The 27,806-nt window shown below is 45.5% G+C and overlaps 1 protein-coding gene across 4 annotated transcripts in view; it reads left to right on the top strand.

Moving 5' to 3' along the window:
- Positions 1-529: 529 nt before the first annotated feature.
- The window catches only part of DLG3 (discs large MAGUK scaffold protein 3), a 64,616-nt gene continuing 37,339 nt past the window's right edge, over positions 530-27,806 (top strand). The window contains exons 1-9 of one of the 4 annotated variants that reach the window (XM_056129999.1): positions 530-1,259; positions 5,116-5,166; positions 5,553-5,677; positions 5,885-6,054; positions 6,318-6,454; positions 6,761-6,905; positions 7,593-7,752; positions 9,982-10,138; positions 10,543-10,645. In XM_056129999.1, the coding sequence (XP_055985974.1) occupies positions 903-1,259; positions 5,116-5,166; positions 5,553-5,677; positions 5,885-6,054; positions 6,318-6,454; positions 6,761-6,905; positions 7,593-7,752; positions 9,982-10,138; positions 10,543-10,645 (1,405 nt within the window). In that variant the 5' untranslated portion in view covers positions 530-902. Of the gene's footprint in view, positions 1,260-5,115; positions 5,167-5,552; positions 5,678-5,884; positions 6,055-6,317; positions 6,455-6,760; positions 6,906-7,592; positions 7,753-8,495; positions 8,763-9,981; positions 10,139-10,542; positions 10,646-27,806 lie in introns of those variants that run through there. The other 3 variants (XM_056129997.1, XM_056129998.1, XM_056130000.1) reach the window with 3 other exon arrangements.

Raw genomic sequence — 27,806 nt, 5'->3', positions numbered from 1 at the left:
CCACATGCGCCCCTCACCGGTGCAAAAATATGGCCAAGGGTGAGGTCGTGGTCATCTCCTAGCCTAGAGGCTGTTAGTCTTGAGGAAGGCCCTTCCAGGAGTGCAGCTTCCTAAGCTGCCCCCTTTTGTGATCCCCAGTTAGGACGAATACCTCCCTTGCCCTGCTCCAGTGTCCCTTCAGTCCTTTCTGCTCCCTCAAGTCTTTTACTTCTGGTGGTCCCAGCTCAGAGCAACCCCCGCGTATGCAATGAGCCTCTCCCCGTAACTCCTTGGAAGTGGGGCGGGGTGAAGTGGAAGACAGAGATTGTGGAGGCGGCTGGAGGGTGGGGCAAGAGATCTGAGCTTGGGCGCTTTTGTGACCCAAGTCCCCTGCCCATACCTAAATGTCAACGGTAGTCCGGAAATCTGGGGAGCTGGAGATGAGTTTGGGGGCGCCACTGCCTCTGTTCCTTTAAGGAGCCGCTGTTTAGCATTCCTGCCGCTGCTGCTGCCGCTGCTTAATGCTGCGCGCTGATTGGCTGGAATCAACTGAGACGGGAGCCAGGGAGAGATGCTCTTGACTCCACTCAGATCCATCCTGGGGACCAGTGTAGGAGCGGTCCTCGCAGCGCTCAGTCTCTGCCCAGGTTCCCCCTTTTCCTTTGCCGCTGGGCCTTGGCCCAGGAGCCAAGACGGGCGACACGGAGCCGCCAGTGCTGGAAGGGGAGCCATGGGTGCGGGGCAGTGTGGGGGCAGAGGCCCCGGGACGCCCGCCTGGTCCCAGGCCCCGCTCTGCCAGGGCGCCTCCACGGGTGCCCCCTGCTTCTTGGTCCGAGCAGTGCGAGTGTGCCCGGGAGCCCAGCGGTGGCGGTGGCGCGGAAGCCGGCGTGGGCTGGGGGGTTCGGGCCGTGGGGAGCAGTGCTATGCATAAGCACCAGCACTGCTGTAAGTGCCCTGAGTGCTATGAGGTGACCCGCCTGGCCGCCCTGCGGCGCCTAGAGCCTCCTGGCTATGGGGATTGGCAGGTGCCTGATCCCTATGGGCCAAGTGGAGGCAATGGAGCCAGCGCAGGTTATGGGGGCTACAGCTCGCAGACCTTGCCCTCGCAGGCGGGTGCCACCCCGACCCCCCGGACCAAGGCCAAGCTCATCCCCACCTGCCGGGATGTGGGGCCAGTGCCCCCCAAGCCAGTCCCGGGCAAGAGCAACCCCAAACTCAACGGCAGCGGCCCCGGCTGGTGGCCCGAGTGCACCTGTACCAACCGGGACTGGTATGAGCAGGTATGGAACAGCGGAGTGGTGGGGGCTGTGGGGTAACCCACAGGGCCTGGGTTGGGGGCGAGAGGTTTGTGGTATAGACAAGGGTTTCCTGGGGCTACTACCCCGTGGACCCTGAGTCCTAGCATTGCAGTAGGGCCAAGATGGTTGGTGGTTGGAAATTTGTGCTTCTCTATATGTCTCTTTGAGGTGGGGTGGGGGATCTTCATTTGGAAGGGTTTGGGAGAATCTGTGTGTGTCAGGGGGTGAAGTATGGTGGAGGGGCACATTTTTCTGTAGGGGGAGAATTGGGTTTGTCTCAGTGCAGGGGTTTAACTGTATCTCTGTCTGGCAGAGGGCGGGAGGTTTTGCGGGGGCTGTGTGTGGTGTGTGTCTCCACAGGAGGGGAGGAGGGGGACTGGTGCTCTGCGTAGGGGGGACATGTGTATGTATGTTGAGGTGTGTGAAGAAAGGCAATGGAGCTCTTTTTCATCTATGTGGAGTAGCCCAGGCACCCAGCTTGCTGAGCTTCAATGAAGCTCGCTGCCATGAGCCCCTCTCCTGTCCCAGTCCCTTTGTGTGAATGTGCACATGGACATGTGGGGATGTATCTCTGAATGTGGAGGTGTATCTGTAGACGAGGCTGCAGGAATGACTGCGTTTTGCTGTGTATGTGGCTACATGTATGTATGTATGTGAGCATGTGGCTGCAAGTGTGTGCCTGTGCCTGTGTGTGTTTGTGTATGTGTGTGTGATTGTGGGGTCCCTGTTGAGAAGCGCTTGACAGGCAAGGGAGGGAAAGGAGAAGAGGTAAGAGACACATCCCAAGCAAGGGCTGAGAGGCTGCTGAGAAGGATGGACTCTTTTGTCCAAGCAGCTCTGAAAGTGTGTGTGTGTGTGTGTGTGTGTGTGTGTCTGTGTCTGTGTGCACTGAGGGGTGTGTGTGTGTGTGTGTGTGTGTGTATGTGTGGGTGGACCAAAGCAAGCTTTCTTGATCAGGAGCAGACAGAGTGCCTGGAGCGAAGCAAAGGGCAGCTGCCTTGGTGCGGGAACTGGCCCTATTGGGGCATGTCACCCTTGGGTCCCCCCCTCCTGTGTGAGAACTTTCCCCCACCCCAGACCTGACTTGGCACAGATTGGAAACCCCTGGGTGCTGGGCAAAACTCCGGCTTCCACTCCCAGCCTAAACTGCCAGCTTAGAAAATGGAAGGAGCATCTGTGGGAGAAGCAGCAAAATGGAGGCTGGGCCAGCAGAGCCAGGTTCCTGGCACGCATAGCAGAGGGCCCATTCTCTTCTTTGGCTCTGCAGCCCCCAGGGTAGGGAGAGAGGACAAGAAGGCTTTGCTGTTGAGGGCAGGTGTTAAATGCCCTAAGCTGGTGACGGACAGTACTGGCGCCTCTGTCCTCTGGGGATAGGATGCACTCCCTCTCAGAAGCAAAGGTGGGGACTTCCTGGCAAGAGGAGTGCTAGCCTTCTGTTTGCCAAACTTATTGCTTCCCATGTCCCTTGCCTTGACCCCTGTCCTCACCAGTGAGTTTCCTTCCTCCCCCCCCCCCCCCCATCCTGGAGGCACTACCTTTGCAAACACTCTCTTAGGCTTGTCTTGCTCAGCTGGAAGACAAATGCTAGTCCCAAGGCTGGGCCAGTTGATCAAGGTTTCTTTGCTCATGCTGATTTGTGGATAGCTCCTGGCCATGGGAGCTCAGTCCTTGAAAAAGGGTGACAGTGAGAGACTGGAGGATGGACTGTAGGAGCTGGAAGTCTCTGAATCTTACTGGAGCTGGGCTTAAAAACTGACTTATCACATGTGGATAACCCCGGTACAGCAGATGCACTGAGGGGTCACATGCTGTCTTTATGCCTCACATTCTGTCTTTCTGTCTCTGTGTCTGTTGCATGCTACTTCATGAAACTGTGTTGATTTAGGGGCTCTAAAGAGCCATTGCTTTTTTCTCCTGAGACCAGGTAGCAGAGTGTGGTTACAGAGAGCATCCTCCCACTAACTCCTAGAACCTTAGAGGGGGAGAGTTCTATAGTAGGTCCAGAAAGGGGATTGTCATTCCTCACCCCCACCATCTAATTTTCTCCCCGTTTCCTCATTCTTCAGTTCTCAAGCTACATGGGATAGAGGTGGAAGAGAGAAGCAGAGCAGGGTCTGCATATGAGTCTCTACACTGCATTTCCAGCTCGCCTCTTCCCAGCAAGTGGCCTGGGGTCAGGAAAAGAGCAACACAGCCAGAGCAATATGGGGGTGAAGGGCATAGAATGTGTGGAGAAAGAGACCAGGGGGTTCCCCATTCTAGTTAGCTGGCACTCTGGAATCAGTTTTACTTGTCAGTGACCATAACTGGATCCTGCCTGAGAAGCCATCTCTGTGAGTTGCTCAGACCAACACTGTTTCCACCCACTTTCCTTGCTCTAGGGTCCTACAGGACATGGGAAGGCCAGACTGGGGAGCTAGAGAGAGTATAGCAGGTGGGGCACTTACCTTGCATGTAACCAACCTGTGTTTGACCCACTAGGAGTAAATCCTGGGTACTGCTGGGTTTGATCCCAAAACCAAAAGGTAAAACAGGAGGGAAGGAAGGAAGGAAAGTAGGAAGGAAGGGAGAAAGTGAGGAAAGAAGGAAGGGAGGAAGGAAGGAAGGAAGGAAGGAAGGAAGGAAGGAAGGAAGGGAAGAATGTCAGACTGTTGGCAGTCAATCCTTGCACCATCCATCATTTCCCTCTTTTCAGAAATATTGTCCACTCTGTCCCTGTCCTTTTCCTGGCTTTCCTTGGACTCCTAACCATATTTACCTGGCTCTTTTACTGGGTACATGAAAAGCTCGTAATCAAAGGCACCCTGGAAGAAAACGAATTTGCTGACGGGGCAGTGGGGTGGGGGACTGTGTGGGGAAATAGCTTAAAAGGTTGGAGTGTGTACTATGCATGTTGGAAACCCAGTTTGTACCCCAACACTGTCTGGTCCACAGAGCATTTCCAGGCATAATGCTTAAATGGAAAAAAAGCAAAAAATGGAAGAAAGAAAAAAAATGGATTTGGACTTTAGCTCCTTCTGCCTATATGAGAAAATGGGTTCATGGGACAGAGAAGGAAATATAGAATGAGACTTCAGGGGTGCTTCTGAAGTAGATAACTTGCCTTTTTGCCATGAGTTCTGCTGGGAAAGAGGATGAGTGGCCCAAATGTTAGTAGACTGTGTTCATCAGAAGAGCACCTGGAGGGCCCAGGGATGAAGCTCAGTTGTAGAGCACTTGCATTGCATATGTGAGCACCTTGGTTCATCCCATGGCACCACACACACAAAATTGTCCCTATATTTCCTGGCTCTTCTTTTTACTCTGCCACTAGCTTTCATTTTGCTCTTAGGTGCAATCTTTGTCTTTCCTGTACCTGAGTGTCACAATCTGACACAGGAAAGAGGGATTGGTTAAGATGATGTTCTAACCAATCAGAGCTGATGTCTGCTGTTTTTCCAGCTCTGATAGTGTAATTCTCAATCCAGCGACAGAATGATCCAGATCCTGGGTGTGGGGATGAATTGACCACCAAATTCCATTTTGGTCATGCCCTTCATGTCAACCATGTGCTCCTTTTAGTGAACCCCAAGTCCATGGAGTTCAATCTCTCCATGAGTGCTACACTAGCCAATTCAGTTTGGACAATCGATTTTGCCTCCATGAGCAGCTGGGTTTGGCCTGATAAAGTGGAAATAAGTGGGGGGAATGTGGTCAGAGTCAATCTAACCCTTTCTGAGAGACCAAGAACTATTCTTAGTTAATTTGGGGACTCTTAGCTGGGCGCAGGGAGGACTAGGTTAAATAGACAGTCGGGAGGATAGCAGACAGTTAGAAAACTGATTGTGTCTTTCTCTAGGTGAATGGCAGCGACGGCATGTTCAAGTATGAGGAGATAGTACTTGAACGGGTAAGTGATCCTGTGGGCAATTAAGGGTTTGAACCACAGGAGGGCAGGAACCCTGAATCTCTATCTCAGACTCATGGTGGTGGTGTTGGAATCCTGCCTTGAAAGCATGGGGAAATAGCGGCCCTCCAAGGCTGCAGAATAACATCAATCAATCAAGGGACTCACAAATATTAATTGACCTTGCTCACTGGAGCCTGGGGAGTTGGAGAGTGGATATCTTTGGTGAGTCCTGCCAAGCACAATGGTTAGCCTAGTGTGAGAAGTTGACTGGCTTTTGATCACTTTGTCTCCGCTGGTGTACTTGCTCTTGGTAATTGGGGGAGGAAGGGGTGTCTAGAACCTTCCTCCCTTGTGTCCTCTGAGTGACCTACCACCCCCTTCTCCAGGGAAATTCTGGCCTGGGCTTCAGCATCGCAGGTGGCATTGACAACCCCCATGTCCCTGATGATCCTGGCATCTTTATTACCAAGATCATCCCTGGTGGAGCTGCTGCCATGGATGGAAGACTGGGGTAAGACGTCTTGAAAGCACCGTGGGAACCAAGTTTGGGCCAAGTGGTTAGAGTAGGGTGATGAAGGGAGGAAGTTCGCCTGGCAAAGGGGACCCTTCCATTCTGTGGAAAGGAGGGAGGAGGAAGAGAGGAGGGGATGTTGAGGGGAAGGGGAGGAAGCAGAGGGTTGCTGTAGGCTCTGTCATGCCTCTCGGGCTTATCCCACAGGGTGAATGACTGTGTGCTACGGGTGAATGAAGTGGACGTGTCGGAGGTGGTACACAGCCGGGCTGTGGAGGCACTGAAGGAGGCAGGCCCAGTGGTGCGGTTGGTGGTGCGGAGGCGACAGCCCCCACCTGAGACCATCATGGAAGTCAACCTGCTCAAAGGACCCAAAGGTGCGGCCCTTTGGGTTCCTGTGCTCTGGCTGGAGTCCCCTGGCTGACCTCCTAGCAAACGGCATCCCCCATTCCCACTTCAGCTTTCTTTCTTGGCTTCATGGCTTCACCTTTACTCATCTGGAGCTGACAACCTAGTAATTTTGAATCCTTAGGAGGAGAACCTGGGGGATGACAGGGATGGGTTGCATGGTCTTGGGATGGGCTGAGTGCACTGATTCCTCCTTATGGTTCTCATGTTCTGCTTGCCAACTCCTGCCTAGGCCTGGGGTTCAGCATTGCTGGGGGCATTGGCAACCAACACATCCCAGGAGACAATAGCATCTATATCACTAAGATCATCGAAGGGGGCGCTGCTCAAAAGGATGGACGCCTACAGATTGGGGACCGACTGCTGGCGGTAAGCTGGCCCAAATGGTAGGGTGGGGAGGTGGAGCTCTGGCAGTCTCTCACTCCATCTGACCTGCACCCAGGAACTAGGCATCTCAGGGCACGTTGAGGGCATCATCTAAGTTGCATGTCCCTATACACCAAGACACTAGCTCTTTTCATGGCTGGAAGCCCTTACCTGGCCTACTCCTGATCCTTGCTGAAGTAATCTTGGACCTCCATTAAAAAATGGCTGAATTTTTCTGAAAGGAAAACTCTCAAGAATACCATGGAGAAGTCTGCTGATCTACTAGTCCCAAGGCTTCTGTTCTTCTAGGTAAACAACACCAACCTGCAGGATGTGAGACATGAGGAAGCGGTGGCCTCACTGAAGAATACATCTGATATGGTCTATCTGAAGGTGGCTAAGCCAGGCAGCCTCAATCTCAACGACATGTATGCACCTCCTGATTACTCCAGCAGTATGTATCCAGATCTTTACTCACCTCCCCTAGCTTGAAGCCTTTTACCCCTGGTTTTTTGGACAGGGGACAAGCTCATACTCTTCATGGAGGGAGGCAGATAGACAGAAGACAGAGAGGAGAAAGAAAGAAATAGAGATTAGACACAAAGAAGAGAGAGAGAGAGAGAGCAAGAGAGCAAGTGAGAGAGCAAGTAAGCTAGCAAGAAAGAGAGAGATTAGATAACTAGTGCTCAGGAGATCTGAGTATGAATCCCAGCTCTGTCCCTTACAATGGCGTACTCTTGGACATAACACTTTCTTTGGTTTCATCTGGAAAAAGTACCTAATGATATATGTGTTGCCTTCCTCATAGAACGACTGCAGGATCAAAAGAGATCATGGATGAGAAACCCTTGGAAAACTGTGTTAGGCTACAAAGACGTGAAGGGATTATTATTTAGTCACACCTCTAATCATGCCTTTCTTTGTAGACTGTTTGACTTCAGCTCTTTCTAAGATTCACAGGAGTGAGCTCAGGACTTAGAAGAGACTGTGCAGGAGGAACCCTGGGGGTAGAGTGGGGAAGAGAGGCCTGAGGAATCAGCATCACTTGGTCTTTTTGTATGAAATGGAGTGGGGGGGGGTCATCGGGGAAGGGGTAGTCGCTTCTGCATGGAATTCTCTCCAAACTTTCCTTTTCTTCTAGCTTTCACTGCCTTGGCTGACAACCACATAAGCCATAATTCCAACATGGGTTATCTGGGGGCCATGGAGAGCAAGGTCAGCTACCCTGCTCCTCCTCAAGTTCCCCCAGCACGCTACTCTCCTATCCCCCGGCACATGCTGGCTGAGGAGGACTTTACCAGGTAAGATTCCCCCCTTCTGAACACCAAATAAAGGTGTTGGGAGGATCCTCCCAGGATGGGAGAAGCATGCTGAAAGTAGACTATAGACCAAACATGATTGCCACTCAGTGTTTCTTTTGCAAACCACAACACCCAAAAGGAGAGAGAGAACAGAGGGGAATGCCCTGCCACAGAGACAGGGTGGCATGGGGGGGATGGGGGGTGGGAGGGATACTGGGATCCGTGGTGGTGGGAAATGGGCACTGGTGGAGGGATGGATATTTGATCATTGTATAATTGAAACCCAAGCACAAAAATATGTAAGTCTGCAACTGTACCTCATGATGTCTCACTATTAAAAAATTTTTAATAAATTAAAAAAAAGATTCCCCCCTTCTTTAGCTTTTCTACCGATGGGGCAGAAGGGAATCTGGTTTTGGGTGACTACAGGCCTCCGTGAGGTATAGCAAAGAGAATGATACTTCATACTCCTAGTACTTGGAGCTCTAGGGAGATGCCAAGGTGAGTGCAGAGGCAAGTTCCAACATCAAGTGGGGAGTGCCAAGTATGTGGTGCTATGTGAAAGTAAACAAAGGCCAGGGAGGAGCAGTGGAGGATGCAGGGTTTTCTTGCCCTGAGATATGGCTGCCCCCAACCTCCGCTGCTGTCATCACCCCATGTATTATAGCAAAAAGCCGTTCAGCTGCTGTGTGGTTGGTGGGAAGCTGACAGGCTGGCTTCATAGGAATCCGCCCCACCTCATTGTGGTGGCAGCAGCAGCAGTGGAACTGGTTGGGCCGGCCTGAGTTCTGGGGGACAGGCTTGTGGGGTGGGGCCCAGTATGCTTGCTGTAGTGGAGCCGGAAGGGTAGGCGGTAGGGGGAGAGCTTGAGGAGCCATGGAGAGAGCACGCAAGTTCTCAGGCTCTGGCTTGGCCCTGGGCTTGGGTTCAGCCTCGGCTTCGGCCTGGAGAAGAGCTTCACAGCGGTGGGCCTGGCCGCTCCGCTCCCTGCGTCCTGGAGGGGATGCCAGGTAGGAGGATAAGGAGGGCTGCCAGCCAAAACGTCGGAAATTCAGGGAGGACTCCACATACCTGGAATTATCAGGAAGTAAGGAGGGCACTTGGACTTTGGCCTTTTGTAAATGAAGATGCTGAAAGGGAGCACAGTCAGCTGGGGAAGTGTGCTGGGAGTAGGTTGTACGAACATAAATAAATGACTGCTCCTCTTCTCCACTGACACTGTGGCTGTTTTTAGATGGGTTTTCAGATGTGGTTAGTTGTAGTCAGAGATTTCTTGGACGTTTTTCCTCTTCTTTGACCCCAAAGCTCCTTTGAGGTTCCTGAGATCTCTTTATCCTGGTTGTCGCCCACATCACAGTGGTAGTTGGTGACTAAATCTGTTGTGGAGGAAGAGAGGAGGAGGGGTCAGAGTTTGGTGGGTGATATTTTGGCTTCAGAGAAGCATGAATAAAGTAAATATGCCCGTTTTTGTTTATTTTTGGGTTTGAAGACACACTCAGCAGTGCTCAGGCCTAATTCTTAGTTCTGTGCTCAGGGATCACTCCTGGCAGTACTTGGGATTGAACCCAAGGTGGTCACGTGCAAAGCAACAGCATTATATGCTGTAGTATCTCTAGATACTACACTTATTTTTGTAGATGGTGAGAGAACTCAAATCCAGGGTGATTCCACTTCCCCGAAATATTTCCCCTTCTTATGGCCCAGTGTCCGTCACACTAACTGGAAGGATAGAAGGTGCAGAGAAAGAGGACCAGTGAGTGGATTCTGAGGCCTGGTCTCTAGAGCCCTAGACTCTATGGACTAGGTGAACTGAGAGAAAAGGGGACCATGGGAAGTTGACTCAGGAAAAAGGGAGGGAAGAAGAACAGAAATTTGGCACCTGGCAGGAAGTAGCAGCTAAACAGCTTTCATGAAAGATATCCAGCACTGGGGCTCAGTTTCTTGTAAAGAAGTTTCCCAAAGAGATTGATCCTGCCCCTCTGGAGGTTCTGGAATGAGTGGGGGTGCATGTGGTATTCCTCAGGTACAATTTGGGGAGTGCTTTGTTTAATGAAAGAAGGTAGCTACCCAGGGGAAACTGAGCAATTAACTTTTCTGAAAAGGAGTCAGTAAGGAAAACAAGTTTAGGAACCTCTATTCTAAAGCAATATGGGCGTTTTTCTGTTGGCCCTCACAGGCACAACAGATTATACCTATCTTGTCATTATTCTACCATTCTTTTCCCACCAGAGAGCCTCGCAAGATCATCCTACACAAAGGCTCCACAGGCCTAGGCTTCAACATCGTAGGAGGAGAAGATGGAGAAGGCATTTTTGTCTCCTTCATTTTGGCAGGAGGCCCAGCTGACCTGAGTGGGGAGCTACGCAGGGGAGACCGGATCTTATCGGTGAGGAGACAAATGCGAGGTGGGAGGATGGAAGTGATGGCAATCCAAAGGGGAGAGAGGCAAATTTTGCTTCTTCAAAGGAATGATTTTTGTGATGGGGCAAGGGCTAAGAATTTAAAAAAATGGAATTCACTATATCCTTAGTGAGGGAGAGCGGGCCAGACCAGGCCAGTGAACCTTAAGGAGAAAATGAATGCCTCTTGGATTTTAGCCCCTCTTGGCATTTGACCCCTATCTACAGACATAAATATTATATGGAAGTTCTATCCTTTGGAAGGGGCAAGAATGGAATACAGAGAAAGGCATGAGAACACGCCTGAGGATGGGCCACCCACCTCCCTCTCCTAATTGCTACCCGCCTTTATTGCTTTGGGGGGTGGCTCATGGTGCCTATCTTTGGACAGGTGAATGGAGTTAACCTGAGGAACGCAACTCACGAGCAGGCTGCAGCTGCTCTGAAACGCGCTGGACAGTCAGTCACCATCGTGGCCCAGTACAGACCTGAAGGTACGAGAGATGATTTGGGGGGCTTAGAGTTGTGCAGAATGGTTCTTTTTGCCACTAACAAAGTCACTTTGCCAGCCTTAAGGAGGTAATTTCTTTTCTCAGCCCCCTCGTCTTCTGAGCTGGGGTAGGTGTGGACAGCCTGGGAGTAGTCAAGGCCTTTTAGAGCCAGACTACTAGAGCTGCAGTGCAGCATAGGCCCAGTAGTGGGCAGCAGCTTACGGGAAGAGGCAGCTGCCTAAGAGATTGGAGCGAATGGAAAAAGGGGAGGGGGCGGAGGCGGAGGCCTTGGCTGTGGTGGAGGGCTCAGGGCCGACCAAGAACCGTGTGCCTCTGAACCGGAGACTACGTTAGATAAACCTCCGGGAGAAGAAATCAGAGCGCATGAGCTTGGATCAAACCTTTATGATCTCCTCTCCCCTCCCCTTATCAGGGTGACAGTGAAAGAGTCACAAGCACGCTGAAAAGGTGATGCTATGCGTTAGAGGAAGGGTCTCGAGACTACATCTTCTCCCCTCGGTGTGTTTTGGAGGGGCGTTTTCTTTGTGTTCTCCGGGACCGGTCTGGGAATGGGCTGGCCTAGGCGGGGCTGGTATGCAAATAGAGACTGTTGATTGGCTGGAGTCTGCCGGGTCCAGGTGCCGAGGTGAGCCGCGCACGGGGAAGGCGCTCCCCAGCCAACCGGCCAGCCGGAGGCCCTTGGCTGGCCGAGCGTGGCGCCCCGCCCCCTGACCCCGGCGGAGGGCTGCGGGCGCCCCTCCTCCCCCTACCTCCCGCGCCTCAGGCGTCTCCTCCCCTGCTCGCTCCCTCCTTCTCCCTCCTCCCGCGCTCCCCCGCTTTGTGTCCCCGGTCTCCCGCACGGAACTGAGGGGCTGGCGGGAGTTGGCGCTGCTCAGCCCCAGACCTGGACTCCGACCGGGCGCCAGGTGAGGTGGGTTGGACCGGGGTTCAGGTCCCCTCGTAGTCCCCCCCCCACGGCCTCTCTCTAGTTCTGTTCTCGGACTGTCTCTTCCAACACTGTGCCCCTCATTCTGCTCTAGCTAGCCCGCAAGCCCCCGCGCCGCGTGCCCCCAGCCCGCGCGGCATTCCGTTTGGAAGCCCCTGCTGAAGGCTGGTCCCCCGCGCCTCTGTTCTCTCCTCGGGGACCCCGTCTGGCCATCACCTCTTCCCAACCAGGAACCGTGCCACTTTTACAGCCCAGGGCCTCAGTCCTTCAGCCTCCTTCTTGTCCGCAGCGGCGCCCCAGCAGCTTTCTAATCCCTAACCTCAGGGTAATTTTCGAAATCCGCCCCCCTCCGTCCCCAGCACGCTCACAGTTACCCGCAACCTCCAGGAACACCGCCACGGATCGGGCTTTCTCGAGCCCCTCACCCCCGCTTTTGTCTGCCAGCGCTTTGGGGCTCTTCGACGGTTTTTGCGGTCTGCCTGTTTGCAAGCCGCGTAGGCCTTTGTCCCTCGGGGCAATGGACCCTTCCCGGGCAGGTGCTCGGATTTCCCGACCGGAAGGAAAATCGGGGAGCTTGTTGCAAAGCGGTAAGGGACGGAAAGCACCTAGCTCGGTCCTTTGCGCGCTTCCCAGCCCCAACTCTTATTCATGACTCAGGCCAAGAGGCTGAAGATCTAGAAGAGGGACCGGGTGCCCCTTTTTGCAGTCGACTCCTTTAAGAGGGAGAGAAGTGTGGGACGGTACCTTACCAGAGAGCTTTTTGGTCCCAGGAAATGAATGGGAGAGAGCGATGTAAATGGACACTTGGAGTAATTTAGCTCCATGTTTGGAGTTGAGATCAATGCCAAGAAATGCACCTTAGGGTTATTGCTTTTATGAGGTCTGCGTGCGTTGCTCTGTTTGCTTCTCCGTCAAGCAAGCAGCTGAAATATAGGCTCTGCAAAGAAAATGGTTTCTCTTGCATATTTGTGTGTGTAGGAGAAAATGATCTGTTCTTTCGGTTTTGTTCTGATGTGCACATAGAAACAATACTGTGAATTCGGTAGAAACTGTTGACTACATACTTCTGTGAGTTTTGTTGGGGGGAATGTAGCGGTTTAATAAAAAGCTCCAGATTGTATAGCTTGAAGAGATCTTGCAGTGTTCGTGGCTCTGAGCATATTACTGAGAGCTTATAAGGTTTGTGGAAGTTCTCCATTATATGAGATCTTTATACCATTTGCTATACACGGGTTTAGGATCTACTTGCGCCTTTATTGTAAAGGTTCTCCGTCTTTACACCCCCATCTTTTTTCTTTGCTTTGGTAAGTCCATCAAGGGACCAACTGAAAAAGCTTTTATTTTTCTCTCGTTCAAAAAAACAGGCCCTTAGAAACAGATCCAGAGGGACTCTAAAGCATTCTGTGTTGCGCTCTAATTTTCTTTAATAAATGGCCAGTTTTTCAAAATAAGGACTCCATATTGCTCATTTTATAAATATCTGAAATACTGTGCTTTGGAAGATTGCATCATGTGGATATTTACAAAATGAATAATCCAAATATATGTCTGTTGGCTAAATGGCAAAGACTGCACATGTTACTGGCCAAATGAATGTTCATTATTGGATTTTTTTCAGCACAGAATGTAAGAGCTAGAAATATCACATGGTTCTTCAACCCTTCATTGTGTAGATCAAAAAAGCAACAGGATAGCAAGGGCATGACTTACTTAAGGTCATGATAGGAATGTAGCTGAGGGTCAGCCAATCAGTTTAATCCTGAGGTCATTGAGTTGGGACAAATCGTGCTTGGGAATACCAAGGATACCTAAGACCTAGTTAGAGCAGAGGAAAAACTGAAAAGGAACTGGGAAAGCCATAGAATGACAAGCTAAAATGTATATGGAAGATTGTATGTATATTTATTATGTGTAAAATGTATGTATCATGCAGTTAGCATGATAATCATGATGGCCACCAGCACCTTTGCAAAGCCAGTGTAGAAAGCTAGATATCCTTTGGTGTGAGAGCTTGAAAAACAGCTTTGACTAATTAGAGCAGAATAAACGATTTTACTCCATTTTCAGTTTAAAACAACTTAACTTAGAAATTATTCACAATACCAAACCGTTCAACCATTTCAGTGTAAAAACCGATGACTTTTAATTTATTCCCAGCATTTTGCCTCTGTCATCACAGTCAATTTTACATTTTAAATATCCCTTTCAATACATAGAAAGAGGATATAAACATTTAAAAGGTGCTACACTGAGAACTGTTGCTTCCTAAGTGACTCTCCCTTGAACACTCAAGGAATGAATGGCTGCTTGGTGGGAATGTTCTAATGTCAAGATGCTTTCATATCTGTCCTTTGCCATGATGATGTATTAAAATTGTATTTTTTTCTATTTGAACTTTGTATTGTGGCTAGCCTGGGTACTTTACAAGTATTTTGTGGTGAAGCTTTGGAAAATATTAAAGCAGATATAGAAGTGCTAAATAATAAGGTACTACAGTGAAAGATGCTGTTTAATAGTTTCACTTATGATTTCTCCAAAATTGTTTGTGGACAAAGCAGTCCTACCTATTAGCTAAAAATAGCATGATGTTCTTGGGCATGTATAATCCTGCTTAAAATTCAAATTAAAAAATTTAAACAGCAAGCTTTTGGCAAAAGCTCTTTTCCAATCTATTCTAAAATGAAAAATAATTTTCTGTGACTTAGAAATTGCTCTACCAAGAGAAGGGTGGGCTTCTTCTTATAAAATTCTGATTTAGAAACCTTTCTTCTACTTTTCCCCACTAGTTGCTTTGTATCAGTCTGTTTATAAACTCAGCTAGTTTTTTTCTGGAAAAGCCTTTTGTTTTTAGAGTATAACCTGAACCCCCAGTCAGGGAATCAGCCAGAATTTGATAAAAGGACTTAAAGTGGGAACTGATCCTTTGTGACCAGTTTTGTTCAACTGTAGTGTGAATCTAGACAGACCAGGAATTGAGAAAGCTTAAGCATGTTTCCATACTCATTTTAATGTGTTGAAAAAGCACTTTCACCATGCCGTACCTTAGGTAAATCTCAGAAGAGTTAAGAATCAGGGTTGATAATAATTTGAAAACACAAAAAGCATCCATTTCCCTCATAACATTTAAATGGTTCATCTTGTCTCCTCCTGTTCAAGAATGAAGGATGTAAACATAGCTGCTACCGTATCAGCATGATCTCTCTTACAGAGGTGAAAGCTTATCAAGGCAGAGAATCAAAGTCCTGAAATTCTTATGCCGCCCTAAGAGAAGGCTAACATAGGGATGCAAAAAAATGAGTTCTTGCTAACAGCATTCTATACTGAATAATTTGAAGACACGTTGATTGTTGTGTTCTAGCACCTGGTTTGCACAGGTTCCTTGAATTGAATTATTGAGTATCTTTCTGTTTCTGATTACTTTGTAAACAATCCTCAGGATATCACTGTGGAGAGGTGGTGTTATCTCTGTTTAACAAATAAAAAAGTGAAGTTACAGAGAAGTTGAATGACATAAGGTTACTTATCCCAAACGTCAGATTTTCTAAGAATTAGGGACATAAGGATCTTAGCACTAGACTAAAACTACCCCCCTGCCATAGCTGAGAAAGTCTTAGCCACTTTTCCCTATCTAGATACATCTGTACCCAGCAATTAATTTTAGAACATTTTCACCATCCCCCAAAGAAACTACACAGCCTTTAGCTGTCACCTCTCAACCTCCTCAACCCCCCCTCAATGCTAAGCAAACACTAATCTACTTGTCTCTCTCTATGGATCTCCCAATTTTGGACAGTTTGCATACATGATTTTATATATTTGGTCTTTTTTTGATCTGCTATTTTCACTTAACATAGTGTTTTCAAGTTTCACTGTGTTATAGCATGTGTCAATGCTTCATTTTATGACTGGATAATATTCTATTAATTATAAATACCATATTTTGTTTACCTATTCATTACTTGATGTAAATTTGGGCTGCTTCTACTTAGTGGAATAATATTCTATGAATATATGTATGAAAATTTTGCATGGACATAGGTTTTCATGACAAGCTACCGAGAGTATTCTGCCTGCATGGCAAAGCTTGGCAAGCTACCCGTGACGTATTTTTTATGCCAAAAACCATAACAACAAATCTCACAATGGAGATGTTACTGGTGCCTGCTCGAGCAAATCGATGAACAATAGGAGGACAGTGCTACAGTGCTATACCTACTGGATCATATGGTGACTTTATATTTAACCTTTTGACGAATAACCAGGTTGTCTTTCATAATGAAGGCACTATTGCCCATTCCCACCAGATGTGTGAGGGTTTCATTTTCTTCATAGGCTGGACAAGACTCATAAATTTTTTTTGGTGGTGTAGGGAGGAGTTGTGTCGGTCTCTGTAAACTCAACTAGTGTTTTTCTGGAAAACCCTTTTGTTTATTTTTATTTTTTACTTCTTACTTTTTGGATCATATTCAGTGATGTTCAGGATTTACTCCTGGCTCTGCACCCAGGAATTAGTCCTGGCGGTGTTAGGGGTACCATATGGGATTCTGAGGATTGAACCTGGGTTGGCTGTCTGCAAGGCAAGTGCCTTACCTGCTGTACTATAATTCTGGCCCACCCTTTTATTTTTAGAGTAGAACCCAACCTAAGGGTTCAGGTTGGTCCAGTAGATATGGGAAGTTGGTGTATACTCTGCTGTATTCAGCAGTTGCTCCCAGTGGTATCCATGCGGAACCATATGGGTTGGGGATCATACCTGGATCTCAGTTTGTAAAACATGCACTCCAGCCCTTTGTACTACTTCCTTGACCAGATGTTAGCTTTTTTTTTGTTCCACCTGTACTGATAGAATTGAAATGCTATGTCACTGTGGGTTTTATTTACATCTCTCTGATGTCTAATGATGTTGTGTATCTGTTTTTGTGTGTTTGCAGTGTTTCATTTTGTTTTTCTTCCATTGTTTCCTTAATGCCTTACCTGCTCTTTTGCAAATTGACTTGAGACCTGAGAGAGCAAGCCTACTATACTGTTAATTCAGGTGATTAAAGGGAAGCAGGACTGTGTGCTTGGGGGGGAGGGGGGGCTGAGAACTGAGTGCAGGTAGTTTGTGCTAAGAATGCTGACTTGATACAAATCATAGGGCCCACACTATTTTATTTATTTATTTATTTTTATTAAAAATTTTTTTTATTAGTGAAACACCATGAAGTACACTTATAGACTCACAAATTTTTGTGCTTGGGTTTCAGTTATACAATGATCAAGTACCCATCCCTCCACCAGTGCCCATCCTCCCCCACCACGGGTCCTAGCATCCCTCCGACCCCCCATCCTCCCCCCCCCCGTCCCACCCTGCCGCTGTGGCAGGGCATTCCTCCCTGTTCTCTCTCTCTTCTTTTGGGTACTGTGTTTTGCCAGAGAGGCATTGAGTGGCAGTCATGTTTGGTCTATAGACCACTTTTAGCATGTCTCTCCCACCCTGGGAGGGTCTTCACAACACCCTTTATTTGGTGCTCTCTTCTCTATCTGAGCTTCCTTTTCACCTAGCACATGTGGCTGGCCTTCAAGTCATGGAGCAAAATTCCTGGTACTAATCTCAGCCCTTCCTGGGTGTTAGTCTCCCGTTTTGTTGCTTTATGTTCCCCAGATGAATGCAATCTTTCTGTGTCTATCCCGCTCTTTCTGACTCATTTCGCTTAACATGATACTTTCCATGTAGTACCACTTGTATGTAAATTTCATAACTTCATCTTTTCTAACAGCTACATAGTACTCCATTGTGTAAATGTACCAAAGCTTCTTTAACCAGTCATCTGTTCTCGGGCACTCAGGTTTTTTCCAGATTTTGGCTATTATAAAGAGTGCTGCAATGAACAAACAATTGCAGATGTCACTTCGACTATACATTTTTGCCTCTCTGGGATATATTCCCAGGAGTGCTATAGCTGGGTCAAATGGGAGATCGAATTCTAATTTTTTGAGAATCGTCCATACTGTTTTCCAAAAGGGTTGGACCAGCCTGCATTCCCACCAGCAGTGAAGGAGGGTCCCTTTCTCGCCACATCCGCGCCAGCACCTGTTGCTTTTGTTCTTGTGGATGGGGCCCACACTATTTTAAAACAGCTTTTTCACATATACAGTTAGCCCATTTACATTGAACAATTCCATGGTTTTTGAAATGTTTAGAGTAGTACATATGTCACCACAATCAACTGAGAACATCTTCCTCACTCCAGAAAAAAACTGTCTCCTTATCATTGCCACTCTTTGCCCCCTAGTAGTTTGCGTAGACAACACAACAACACAAATCTTCTTTGTTTCCATGAAGTAATCTTTTATGACAGGTTCATATGAAATGGAGTCATGCATCCTGTCCCTTTTGGTATCTTGCTTATACCTCTAGCATAATGTTTCCAAGATTTACTCAAAGCATGTATTTAAGACTGAGTAATATTCTATCCCATGATTATACCACATTTTATTTGTCCATTCTTCAGTTGATTGGACATTTGAATTATTTATATCTTTTGACTATTAGAAATAGGTTATTGTGAACATTTGTAAATGAGTTTTGTATTTTGATTTGGTCGTGTTCTTTTTTTTTGTTTTTGAGCCATAGCTTGCTGTGCTCAGGATTTACTCCTGGCTCTGCACTCAGGAATCATTTCTGGTGGTTATTGGGGGAACCACGTAGGGTGCTGGGGATGAATTTATGTGCTGTGTGCAGGGCAAGAACTCTCTTCCTGGTTGTTGTCTCTGCAGCCCTTGGTTATATGTTTTTAGTCCTTTAGAATAACACATACATACACGTATCTGGGAATGGAATTGCCAGGTCATAAGGTAATTGAATATTTTTTGAGAAACATCCAGGTGACTGCACTCTTTATTCATTTTTTATTGGCTACAACCTGTGGTACTCAGTGCTTACTTCTGGTTCTGTGCCCGGGGATCACTTCTGGCAGTTTTCAGGGGACCATATGTGGTGTGGAGAATTTAACTATAGTAGGCCACTTGTAAGACAAGCACCTTACCCCGTGACTGTCTTTCCAGCCCCTTATTTTGTTTCATTTTATGATTTTGGGGTCATACCTGGCTGTGCTCAGGGATCACTCCTAGAGAGGCTTGGGAGACCATATGTGGCACCAGGGATCAAACTTGGATTGGCTGTTACCTACTATATTCTCTGGCTCATGCACTCTTATAGAGCTACCCTGTTTTGTAAGCGTATAGGAACAAAGATTTTAGTTTTTTTTTTTCAGTTTTACTTTCTGAGACTGAATTTCATATGTGTATATGTTTGTACTGGACTTTTCTGTCTTTCATGTAACCCAAGGATGTGGTATTTCTGTTTTCTATGTAGTCCAAGGATAAAGAGTTTGCAAAGTATTTTGGACCTAGCTAGACAGATATTTTCTTATCTTTATTATGTGGAACATTGGTATTTATAATAAGTCAGTTATCCTGATAGGGTAGAATGATTTGGAATAATATATCACAATGAAAATAAATTATTTTTATTTAGCCATAGCGTTTTATGATTTTTAAAAATATGTTTTGCTTATAGCACAGCGGGTAGGGCGTTCGCCTTACAAGCGGCCAACATGGCCGACCCGAGTTCGATTCCTCCGCCCCTCTCGGAGAGCCCGGCAAGCTACCGAGAGTGTTTGATATGCCAGACACAGTAACAACAAAGTCTCCAATGGAGACGTTACTGGGCCGGCTCGAGCAAATCGAAGATCAACGGGAGGGCCTTTACTTACTTACTTATGTGATATTTACACTATTGTTTTGGTTTAAAGCTTTGAGCTTATAGTTCACAATAGTGAAATTGTTTTAGAGAAATAGGGCAAGAATAATAATTGTCACTGAGGTTCAAAGAATACTGCTTTTGCTCCCTTTATGAGGGGCCAGAGTGATAGAACAGTGGGTAGGCCATTTGCCTTGCACAAAGCCAACCTGGGTTCGATCCCTGGCATCCCATATAGCCCTGTGAACACTGCCAGAGGTAAATCCTGAGTGCAGAGCCAGGAGTAACACCTGAGCACTGCTGTGAGCCAAAAAGCAAATAAATATATATAGCACTATAATAGCACTGTCCTCCCATTGTTCGTTGATTTGCTCGAGCGGGCACTAGTAATGTCTCCATTATGAGACTTATACTGTTTTTGGCCTATTGAATACGCCATGGGGAACTTGCCAGGCTCTGCCGTGCAGGCAAGATAGTCTCGGTAGCTTGCCAGACTTTCTGAGAAGGATGGAAGAATCGAACCTGAGTCATCTGCATGCAAGGCAAATGCCCTACCCGGTGTGCTATTGCGCGCTCTCTCTCTCTCTCTCTCTCTCTCTCTCTCTCTCTATATATATATATATATATATATATATCCAGAAAGATAGCTCAGGTGGTAGAGCACATGCCTGGCATTCACGAGGCCTTGAGTTTGATCCCATCTCAAGTACTGCCTGCTTTCCCCACCTCCCAATCCTGGCACTCTAGCACTTTTGGGTGTGGCCCTGCTCAGCACACTGGGCTGAGCATCATTGTACCACCATGCTTATCATTGACAGGAGTGGCACTGACACTCTTGAACTTTGCTGAGGTAACCCTTAAGAGAAAAAGAAAATTTGTGTTTTTCAATATATTTCTTGTGTGTGTGTTGTGTATAAGCTAAATTCTTTTTTTTTAATCATTTTTTTATTAGTGAAACACCATGAGGTACAGTTATAGACTTATACATTTTTGTGCTTGGGTTTCAGTTATACAATGATCAAGTACCCATCCCTCCACCAGTGCCCATCCTCCCCCACCACAGGTTGCAGCATCCCTCCCACCCCCCATCCCCCCCGCCGTCCCACCCTGCCGCTGTGGCAGGGCATTCCCCCTTGTTCTCTCTCTCTTCTTTTGGGTACTGTGTTTTGCAAGAGAGGCATTGAGTGGCAATCATGTTTGGTCTATAGACTACTTTTAGCATGTCTCTCCCACCCTGGGAGGGTCTTCACAACACCCTTTATTTGGTGCTCTCTTCTCTATCTGAGCTTCCTTTTCACCTAGCACATGTGGCTGGCCTTCAAGTCATGGAGCAAAATTCCTGGTACTAATCTCAGCCATTCCTGGGTGTTAGTCTCCCGTTTTGTTGCTTTATGTTCCCCAGATGAATGCAATCTTTCTGTGTCTATCCCTTTCTTTCTGAGTCATTTCGTTTAACATAATCCTTTCCATGTAGTACCACTTGTATGTAAATTTCATAACTTCATCTTTTCTAACAGCTGCATAGTACTCCATTGTGTAAATGTACCAAAGTTTCTTTCACCAGTCATATGTTCTCGGGCACTCAGGTTTTTTCCAGATTCTGGCTATTGAGTGCTGCAATGAACAAACAATTGCAGATGTCACTTCGACTCTGCATTTTTGCCTCTCTGGGATATATTCCCAGGAGTGCTATAACTGGGTCAAATGGGAGATCAAATTCTAATTTTTTGAGAATCGTCCATACTGTTTTCCAAAAGGGTTGGACCAGCCGGCATTCCCACCATAAGCTAAATTCTTTGGGAATTATTTTTGACTAGGTACCTAGGCCCCTGCATTTTAGTTCTGACTTTAATCTTTAGCTAAATAATCTAATTCTAGTCTACTTTTTTTTTAATCAAACCCAGGGCCTTACACATGAACGCATGTGTTCTACCACTGAACCACATCTCCTGCCAATGCCTCAGTTTTTTTTTCTTCTTTGTTTTGTGGTGGAAGGCAAACTCAGCTGTTTTTAGGGCTTATTCCTTGTTTTCACTTAGGGGTCATTCCTGGGGGACACTTGGAGGACCATATCTGATGCTGGGGATTGAGTCCCAGTCAGCTGTGTACAAGATCAGCACCTTACCTGTTGTACCACCAACCCTCAGTTTTCAGATAGGTTAAATGAGAAGACTAGGCCAAATGACCTCTAATGTTCTTGTAACTCAAATTTTGTATTAGATACGTGGAAATGAATTTCTTTGCAGATTTCTATTTGTACTAAACTTACTGAATCAAAGTCTTGAGCTAATAAGAGTCATAGTTTAAATTTTTTTATTGAATCATGTGAGATACACAGTTACAAGGTTGTTCATGTTGGGTTTCAGTTATATAATGTTCCAACACCAATCCCTTTACTAGTGTACATTTCCCACAACCACTTTCCCCAGTTTCCCTCCCACCCCCAACCCTGCTTGCCTTTGTGGCAGGCACTTCTCTTTCTCTTTCTCCCTCTCTCTTTCTCCCTTTCTCTCTCAACTTCTCTCTCTTTTCCTTTTGGGAATTATGATTTGCAACACAGATTAACAGTCATAGTGTAATAAAGGTCCTTTCTCTACTTTTTGGTGATAAAACTTTTGTCCTTTTGAAATGGATTTTTTTTACTTCCCCCTGAATTTAGATATCTTCAGAGATTTAGGGATTTTTCCACTTGACAAAATTAAGTAATTGAAAAAAATGTGAGCAGCGACTGAGAGATAGTTCAGTGTGTAGTGCACTTGTTCACTACCAGCACCCACATATATTCCTCCAAGCACTATCAGGAGTAATCCCTGAACATCACCTGATGTAGCATAAAACCCCCTGACATGAAAAAGAAAAAAAATGTGAGCAGAACCAGAAAGATAGCTCCATAGCTCAGTGCTTTGCATGCAGGAATCTTGGTGCCACATGGTCTCTCAAACACTACCAGGAGTAACTCCCAAGTACAGAGTGAGGAATAATCCTGGGGCATCATAAGGTATGACCTCAAAATTAGGAGAACAAAAGAAGAAAATATTTTGTATAAATATGTACATTGGGGATCTAGGTATATGTCCTTGTAATTTTTAAAAGAATTTTGCAAATCGTGGATTAAATTCCAGACTAGACTATTGTTTTGTAAATACTCAGAAAAAAAGTGGTGAGCCTAAGAATCTGGTTTGGTTAACCAAGTTCAGAGACTTCATGTTAGACTAACTAAATTGTCTTGATGGACAGGAGTACTGCACTGGTAGATAAGGGGAATATGTTTGATGTGGTATATCGAGATTTCAGCAGAGCCTTGGCAAGCTAAGATGACAAGGTGATAATAAATTTAAATGGAGTTGTCTATAAGTGATTGAAAACTCAGTCCCAAAGGAAAATGAATGAGCCAGGAGCATTGTGGAGGGTAATTCTAGTGTACTTCGTGGCTTTGTTCTTGGGCCTATCTTGTTCAGTCAGTCTCCCTACCCAGCTTAAGGTATATATATTTACCTGGGTATTAATATATAACATTAAGATAATAATTGGGAAATGCAGAAAAATACAAAGTAAAAATTCAAATAAATTCTTAAACTATATCTGACCTAACCATTATTAGTGTATGTCACCCAAACTATTATATATGATAGGTATGTTTCTCTTGTAAAGAAAACTATTTAAATAGTTTTATATATTTTCTTTTTGGGTAGGGGGATTGGGCTACACTTGGCAAAGCCCAGTGGATATTTATGGCTCAGGAATGACCCTGGGCAGTGCTCAGAGGGATATATGTGGTGCCAGGGATGGAACTGGGTTCAACTGCATGTAAGGCAAGTGATTTATCTCCTATACTATCTCTCTGGCCCTTATATCTTTTGTTACTATGTTATAAATATTTTTAAAATGCTGTTTAACACCCAGACAATAGGCCGTTACGTGTATTAAAATTCGTGTAGCCATTTCCCTATTGGTGGATACTTAGGTTTCCTTCTAATTTAAATTTTTGTTTTTCTTTACATTGCCATTATTTCATTTTATTTTAATTTCATGATTTGGCTTCTTACCTGTGTATTTGTGTATTTGTCTTCACTCCCACAACTAAAGTTCCAGTGTCATTCCATTGTGAAGAAGACTTCTACATTGCCTCCCAACTGTCCCCTCCCCTCTCCCTCTAGTAACTACAATAGTTTTTGCTGAGTCTAGGAGATAGTTTTATTTTCTTTCTTACTAATTTATATGTCACATTTTGAGTAAAACCATCTAGTAATTGTTTTTCACTTCCTTTATTTACTTAGCACAGTCATCTCAGTTTCTATGTATTTTCCCCCAGAGGAGACAGTTTCATCTTTTTTTGTTTGTTATTGAGCAATGGGTTGGAGCGGTCGCACAGCGGGTAGGGCGTTTGCCTTGCAGCTGACATGCCGACCCGAGTTCGATTACTCCGCCCCTCTTGGAGAGCCTGGCAAGCTACTGAGAGTATCTTGCCCGCACGGCAAAACCTAGCAAGATACCCGTGACGTATTCGATATGCCAAACACAGTAACAAGTTTCACAATGTTACTGGACCCGCTTGAGCAAATCGATGAAGAACTGGAGGACAGTGACAGTGACAGTGATTGAGCTATACCAAGAGGTACTTAAAGGTTACTCCCAGCTCAATGCTTGGGGTTGCTCCTGTTGATGCTCAGGAGACCGTGCTCTTGTCAGGGATTGAACCTGTATCTATGGCAGGCATGACATGCACTCTAGCCCTTTGATCTATCTCTCTGGCCATGATCTTTTTCTTATTTGTGGGGCAGGGTGTGGGTATTCAGGCTACACCAGGCAGTGCTCAGACTTACTTTTGGCTCTGTGCTCAGTGTGTGTGGGTGACCATATGGGGTGCTGGGAATCAAACCCATGTTAGCTGTTAGCAAGGCAAGATTACCTGCAATGCTCTTGCCCAGACTCTCATCTTTTATTTATTTATTTATTTATTTTGCTTTTTGGGTCACACCTGGCAATGCACAGGGGTTACTCCTGGCTCTGCACTCAGGAGTTACTCCTGGCGGTGTTCAGGGGACCATATGCGATGCTAGGAATTGAACCCGGGTGGGTCTCGGGCAAGGCAAACGCCCTACCCGCTGTGCTAAATGGCACAGTAGTACATGGACCACAACTTCTTTATCCAGTCTAATGCTGATAGGAATTTAAATTGTTCTGTATTTTACTATTGTAAATCTCCATTTTTTAATCTTATGAATAATACTTTGATCAAATATGCTTATATAAGACTTCCTGTGAATCTATAATTATTCAAAATTGATTTTTTGAAATGCAGCTATTGGGCTAAAGGGTAACATATGTCTTTAAGAATGTTTTGTAAAATTAGTCTCCATTTCTACCAAGTTTCTAATTTTCTTTTGGGGTGGGGCACAGCTGACTGTGCTCAGGGAGTCAGGCCTATTGGGTAACACTAGCCCTAGACCCACCCTTTGGAGTTCTGGGAGTCAGACCTGGCCTGAGTGTATACAAGGAAAATGTCTTACTCACTGTACTATTTCTCTGACCTGCCACAACATCTTCATTCATCTGTTAGCGGACAATTGTGTAGTTTCTATTTCTGGGCTATTGTGTTTAATGTTGTATATCCTTTTGAATTTATGTTATGATATCCTTTAGATAGATACCTGAAAGCAAAATTTCTGGATCATATCATAATTCGATTTTTTATGTTTTAAGGAGCTTCATACTATTTTCCGTTGTGGCTTGCACCAGTGTACATTGCCACTAACAGTCTGAGGCTTCTGTTTCCTCTGCACCCTTGCCAACACTTCATGTTTCCTGTCTTTTGGATAATAGCCATTCCTGCAGTCATGAGATGATATCTTATTGTGGTTTGGATTTATATTTCCCTAATAATAAGTGATGATGAATATTTGCATATGCTTGTTGGACAGATGTATATCCTTTTAGGACAAGCGTCTATTAAGATCCTCTGTACGTTTTTCAACCAGATCAATTAAGATCCTCTGTACGTTTTTCAACACTTTTGGTGCTCAGGAAATACTCCTGCCTCTGTGCTCAGGGATCACTCCTGATGAGGCTCAGGGAATCACGGGATGTTGAAGATTTAACCCGGGTCAGCCACACACAGGGCATGTGCTTTACTCAATATAATTTCTCTGGTCCCAGATTTTTTAGTTGTTGAATTGTATGAGTTCTCGAATATTGATTTCTGATGGATATATGATATACCTCTCCATTCATTAAGAAACTTTTTTCATTTTGTAACTTTTGGGGTCTCACCTGGTGATCTTCAGGACTTACTCCTGGCTCTGTGCTTAAGGATCACTTCTGGCCGGTGTGGGGTACTATGTGGGATGCCAAGGATTGAACCTGGATCATCTGAGTGGAAGGCAAATACTGTACCCACTGTACTATCACTCTGGCCCCAAAGATTTTTCATTTTGATGATAGTTTCTTTGGCTGTGCAGAAGTTTTTTTTTAATTTAGTGTAGGCCCATTTGTTTACTTTTGCCTTTGTTTTCCTTGCCACTGTAGTCCGAATCCCCAAAGACAACTCTAAAGCTAATGTTAGTGAGCATATTACCTACTTATTCTTATACATATTTTAAGGTTTCAGATCCAAATCTTTTGAATTAGTTTTTGTATATGGTATAAGGCAGTGGTGTAGTTTGATTTTCTTGCAGGTGGTGTTCCTAGGACCATTTAAAATTAATTAATTTTTCATTTTATTTTCTTTTGGTTTGGGGCTATACCCAGTAGTGCTCAAGGCTTACTTCTTGCTTTATGGTCAGGAATCATTTTGACAGTGCTTAGGGGGCTATACAAATTGCATTGAATTTGTATGTAGCTTTCGCTAGGGGAAAAGGCAGCTCAGATAGAGAAGGGAGCACCAAATAAAGGGTGTTGGGAGGATCCTCCCAGGATGGGAGATGCATGCTGAAGTAGACTACAGACCGAACATGATTGCCAATCAATGTCTCTCTTGCAAACCACAGCACCCAAAAGGAGAGAGAGAACAAAAGGGAATGCCCTGCCACAGAGGCAGGCTGGGATGGGGGGGTTTGGGGGTAGGAGGTATACTGGGATCAGTGATGGTGAACGGGCACTGGTGGAGGGATGGGTACTCGATCATTGTATAACTAAAACCCAAGAACAAAAATTTGTAAGTCTACAAAATCTGTTGCTATGTTCACTCTTCTAATTTATGCATATCACATATCTTTCCATTTCCCTTGTATTGTGCATTTCTTTGATCAATATCTTAGAGTTTCCAGTGTACAGAAGAAACTGTCTTATAATTTCATCTCTTTCGCTTGTTCTTGGGTGTGTGATTCTCTTTGTTGTTAAGTGGGATTTTCTTGATTTGTCATTCTTCTAGTTAATATTTGCATATATAAATAAAACAAGGCTGAAGATATTGGAGCTAAGGTGTTTGACTTGCACACTTTCAACCCTGGTTCTATCTCTAGTATTGTATATCATCTTCTGTGCACTACCTAACCACAGAACTAGGAGTAAGCCTGAATACCAACATGTATGGCTCAACCCTCCCCTGCAAAAGGAGAAGTAACACATTTTCATATGTTGATATTTTGGGGGTATTTGGGCCCCATCTGACAGTACTCAGGACTTACTCCTGCCACTAAACTCACTCAGGGATCACTCCTGGAGGTGGTCAAAGCACCATATAGGGTGCTGGGAATTGAACCCAGGTCAGATGGGGTGCAAGAAAATGTCCTATTTGCTGTACTATGTGTTGCCTGTGTATTGATTTTTGTATCCTTCCACTTTGCCCATTGTTTCTAATAGTTTTTCCAAATTTCTGTGAATTTGATAGATAAAAATGTTAGTTAGTATTTAGTTTGCATTGCTTTTGTTAACCATATAATCAAATTTTTGTGTTTTTAAAATTTACTCACTTAGTTTCATTATTAAAATAGTATTGACTTAGCAGTATAAATTGTAGTCTTATATGTTAACATCGATTTGTTCGAGCAGGCCCAGTAACGTCTCCATTGGAGACTTTATTTTATATTATCTTTCACTAAAATCTGTCTCATGAGGTTGTAACTTCATTTTCACTTGAGTTACATACATTTTCATGGTGGGTGGGTGATTATTTTGAACTCCAAGTTCAGAAATGGCAGCTCAGAAATGGCAAGTGAGAGCTATATGGGATTGAGATTTCAGCACTTGCCCTTCTCTAACACTTGGACTTACCAGCTGTAATATGTCTCTGGACCTGGAGAAAGTTTATATTCTTTTTTTGTTACATTACTTTTGAGGACTCAGAACTTGAGAATTTCAGAGTTGAGGCATGTTCTTTTAGAGATCTCTATAGAAATTTATATACAAAATAAAATGCTGCTGATTCAACAAGGGTGCAGTTTACCATGCTAACTTTGAAAAGGAAACACGGCACACTTACAGTTTTGTAAAGATAATGACATCATCACAAATTTAGGGCAATAGATCTTAAAAGG

The sequence above is a fragment of the Sorex fumeus genome, unplaced genomic scaffold (genome assembly GCF_029834395.1).
Source record: "Sorex fumeus unplaced genomic scaffold, SorFum_2.1 ptg000073l, whole genome shotgun sequence".
NCBI classification, from domain to species: Eukaryota; Metazoa; Chordata; class Mammalia; order Eulipotyphla; family Soricidae; genus Sorex; species Sorex fumeus.
Note: the sequence above shows the minus strand (reverse complement) of the source record. Positions and strands in the feature narration are given on the sequence as shown.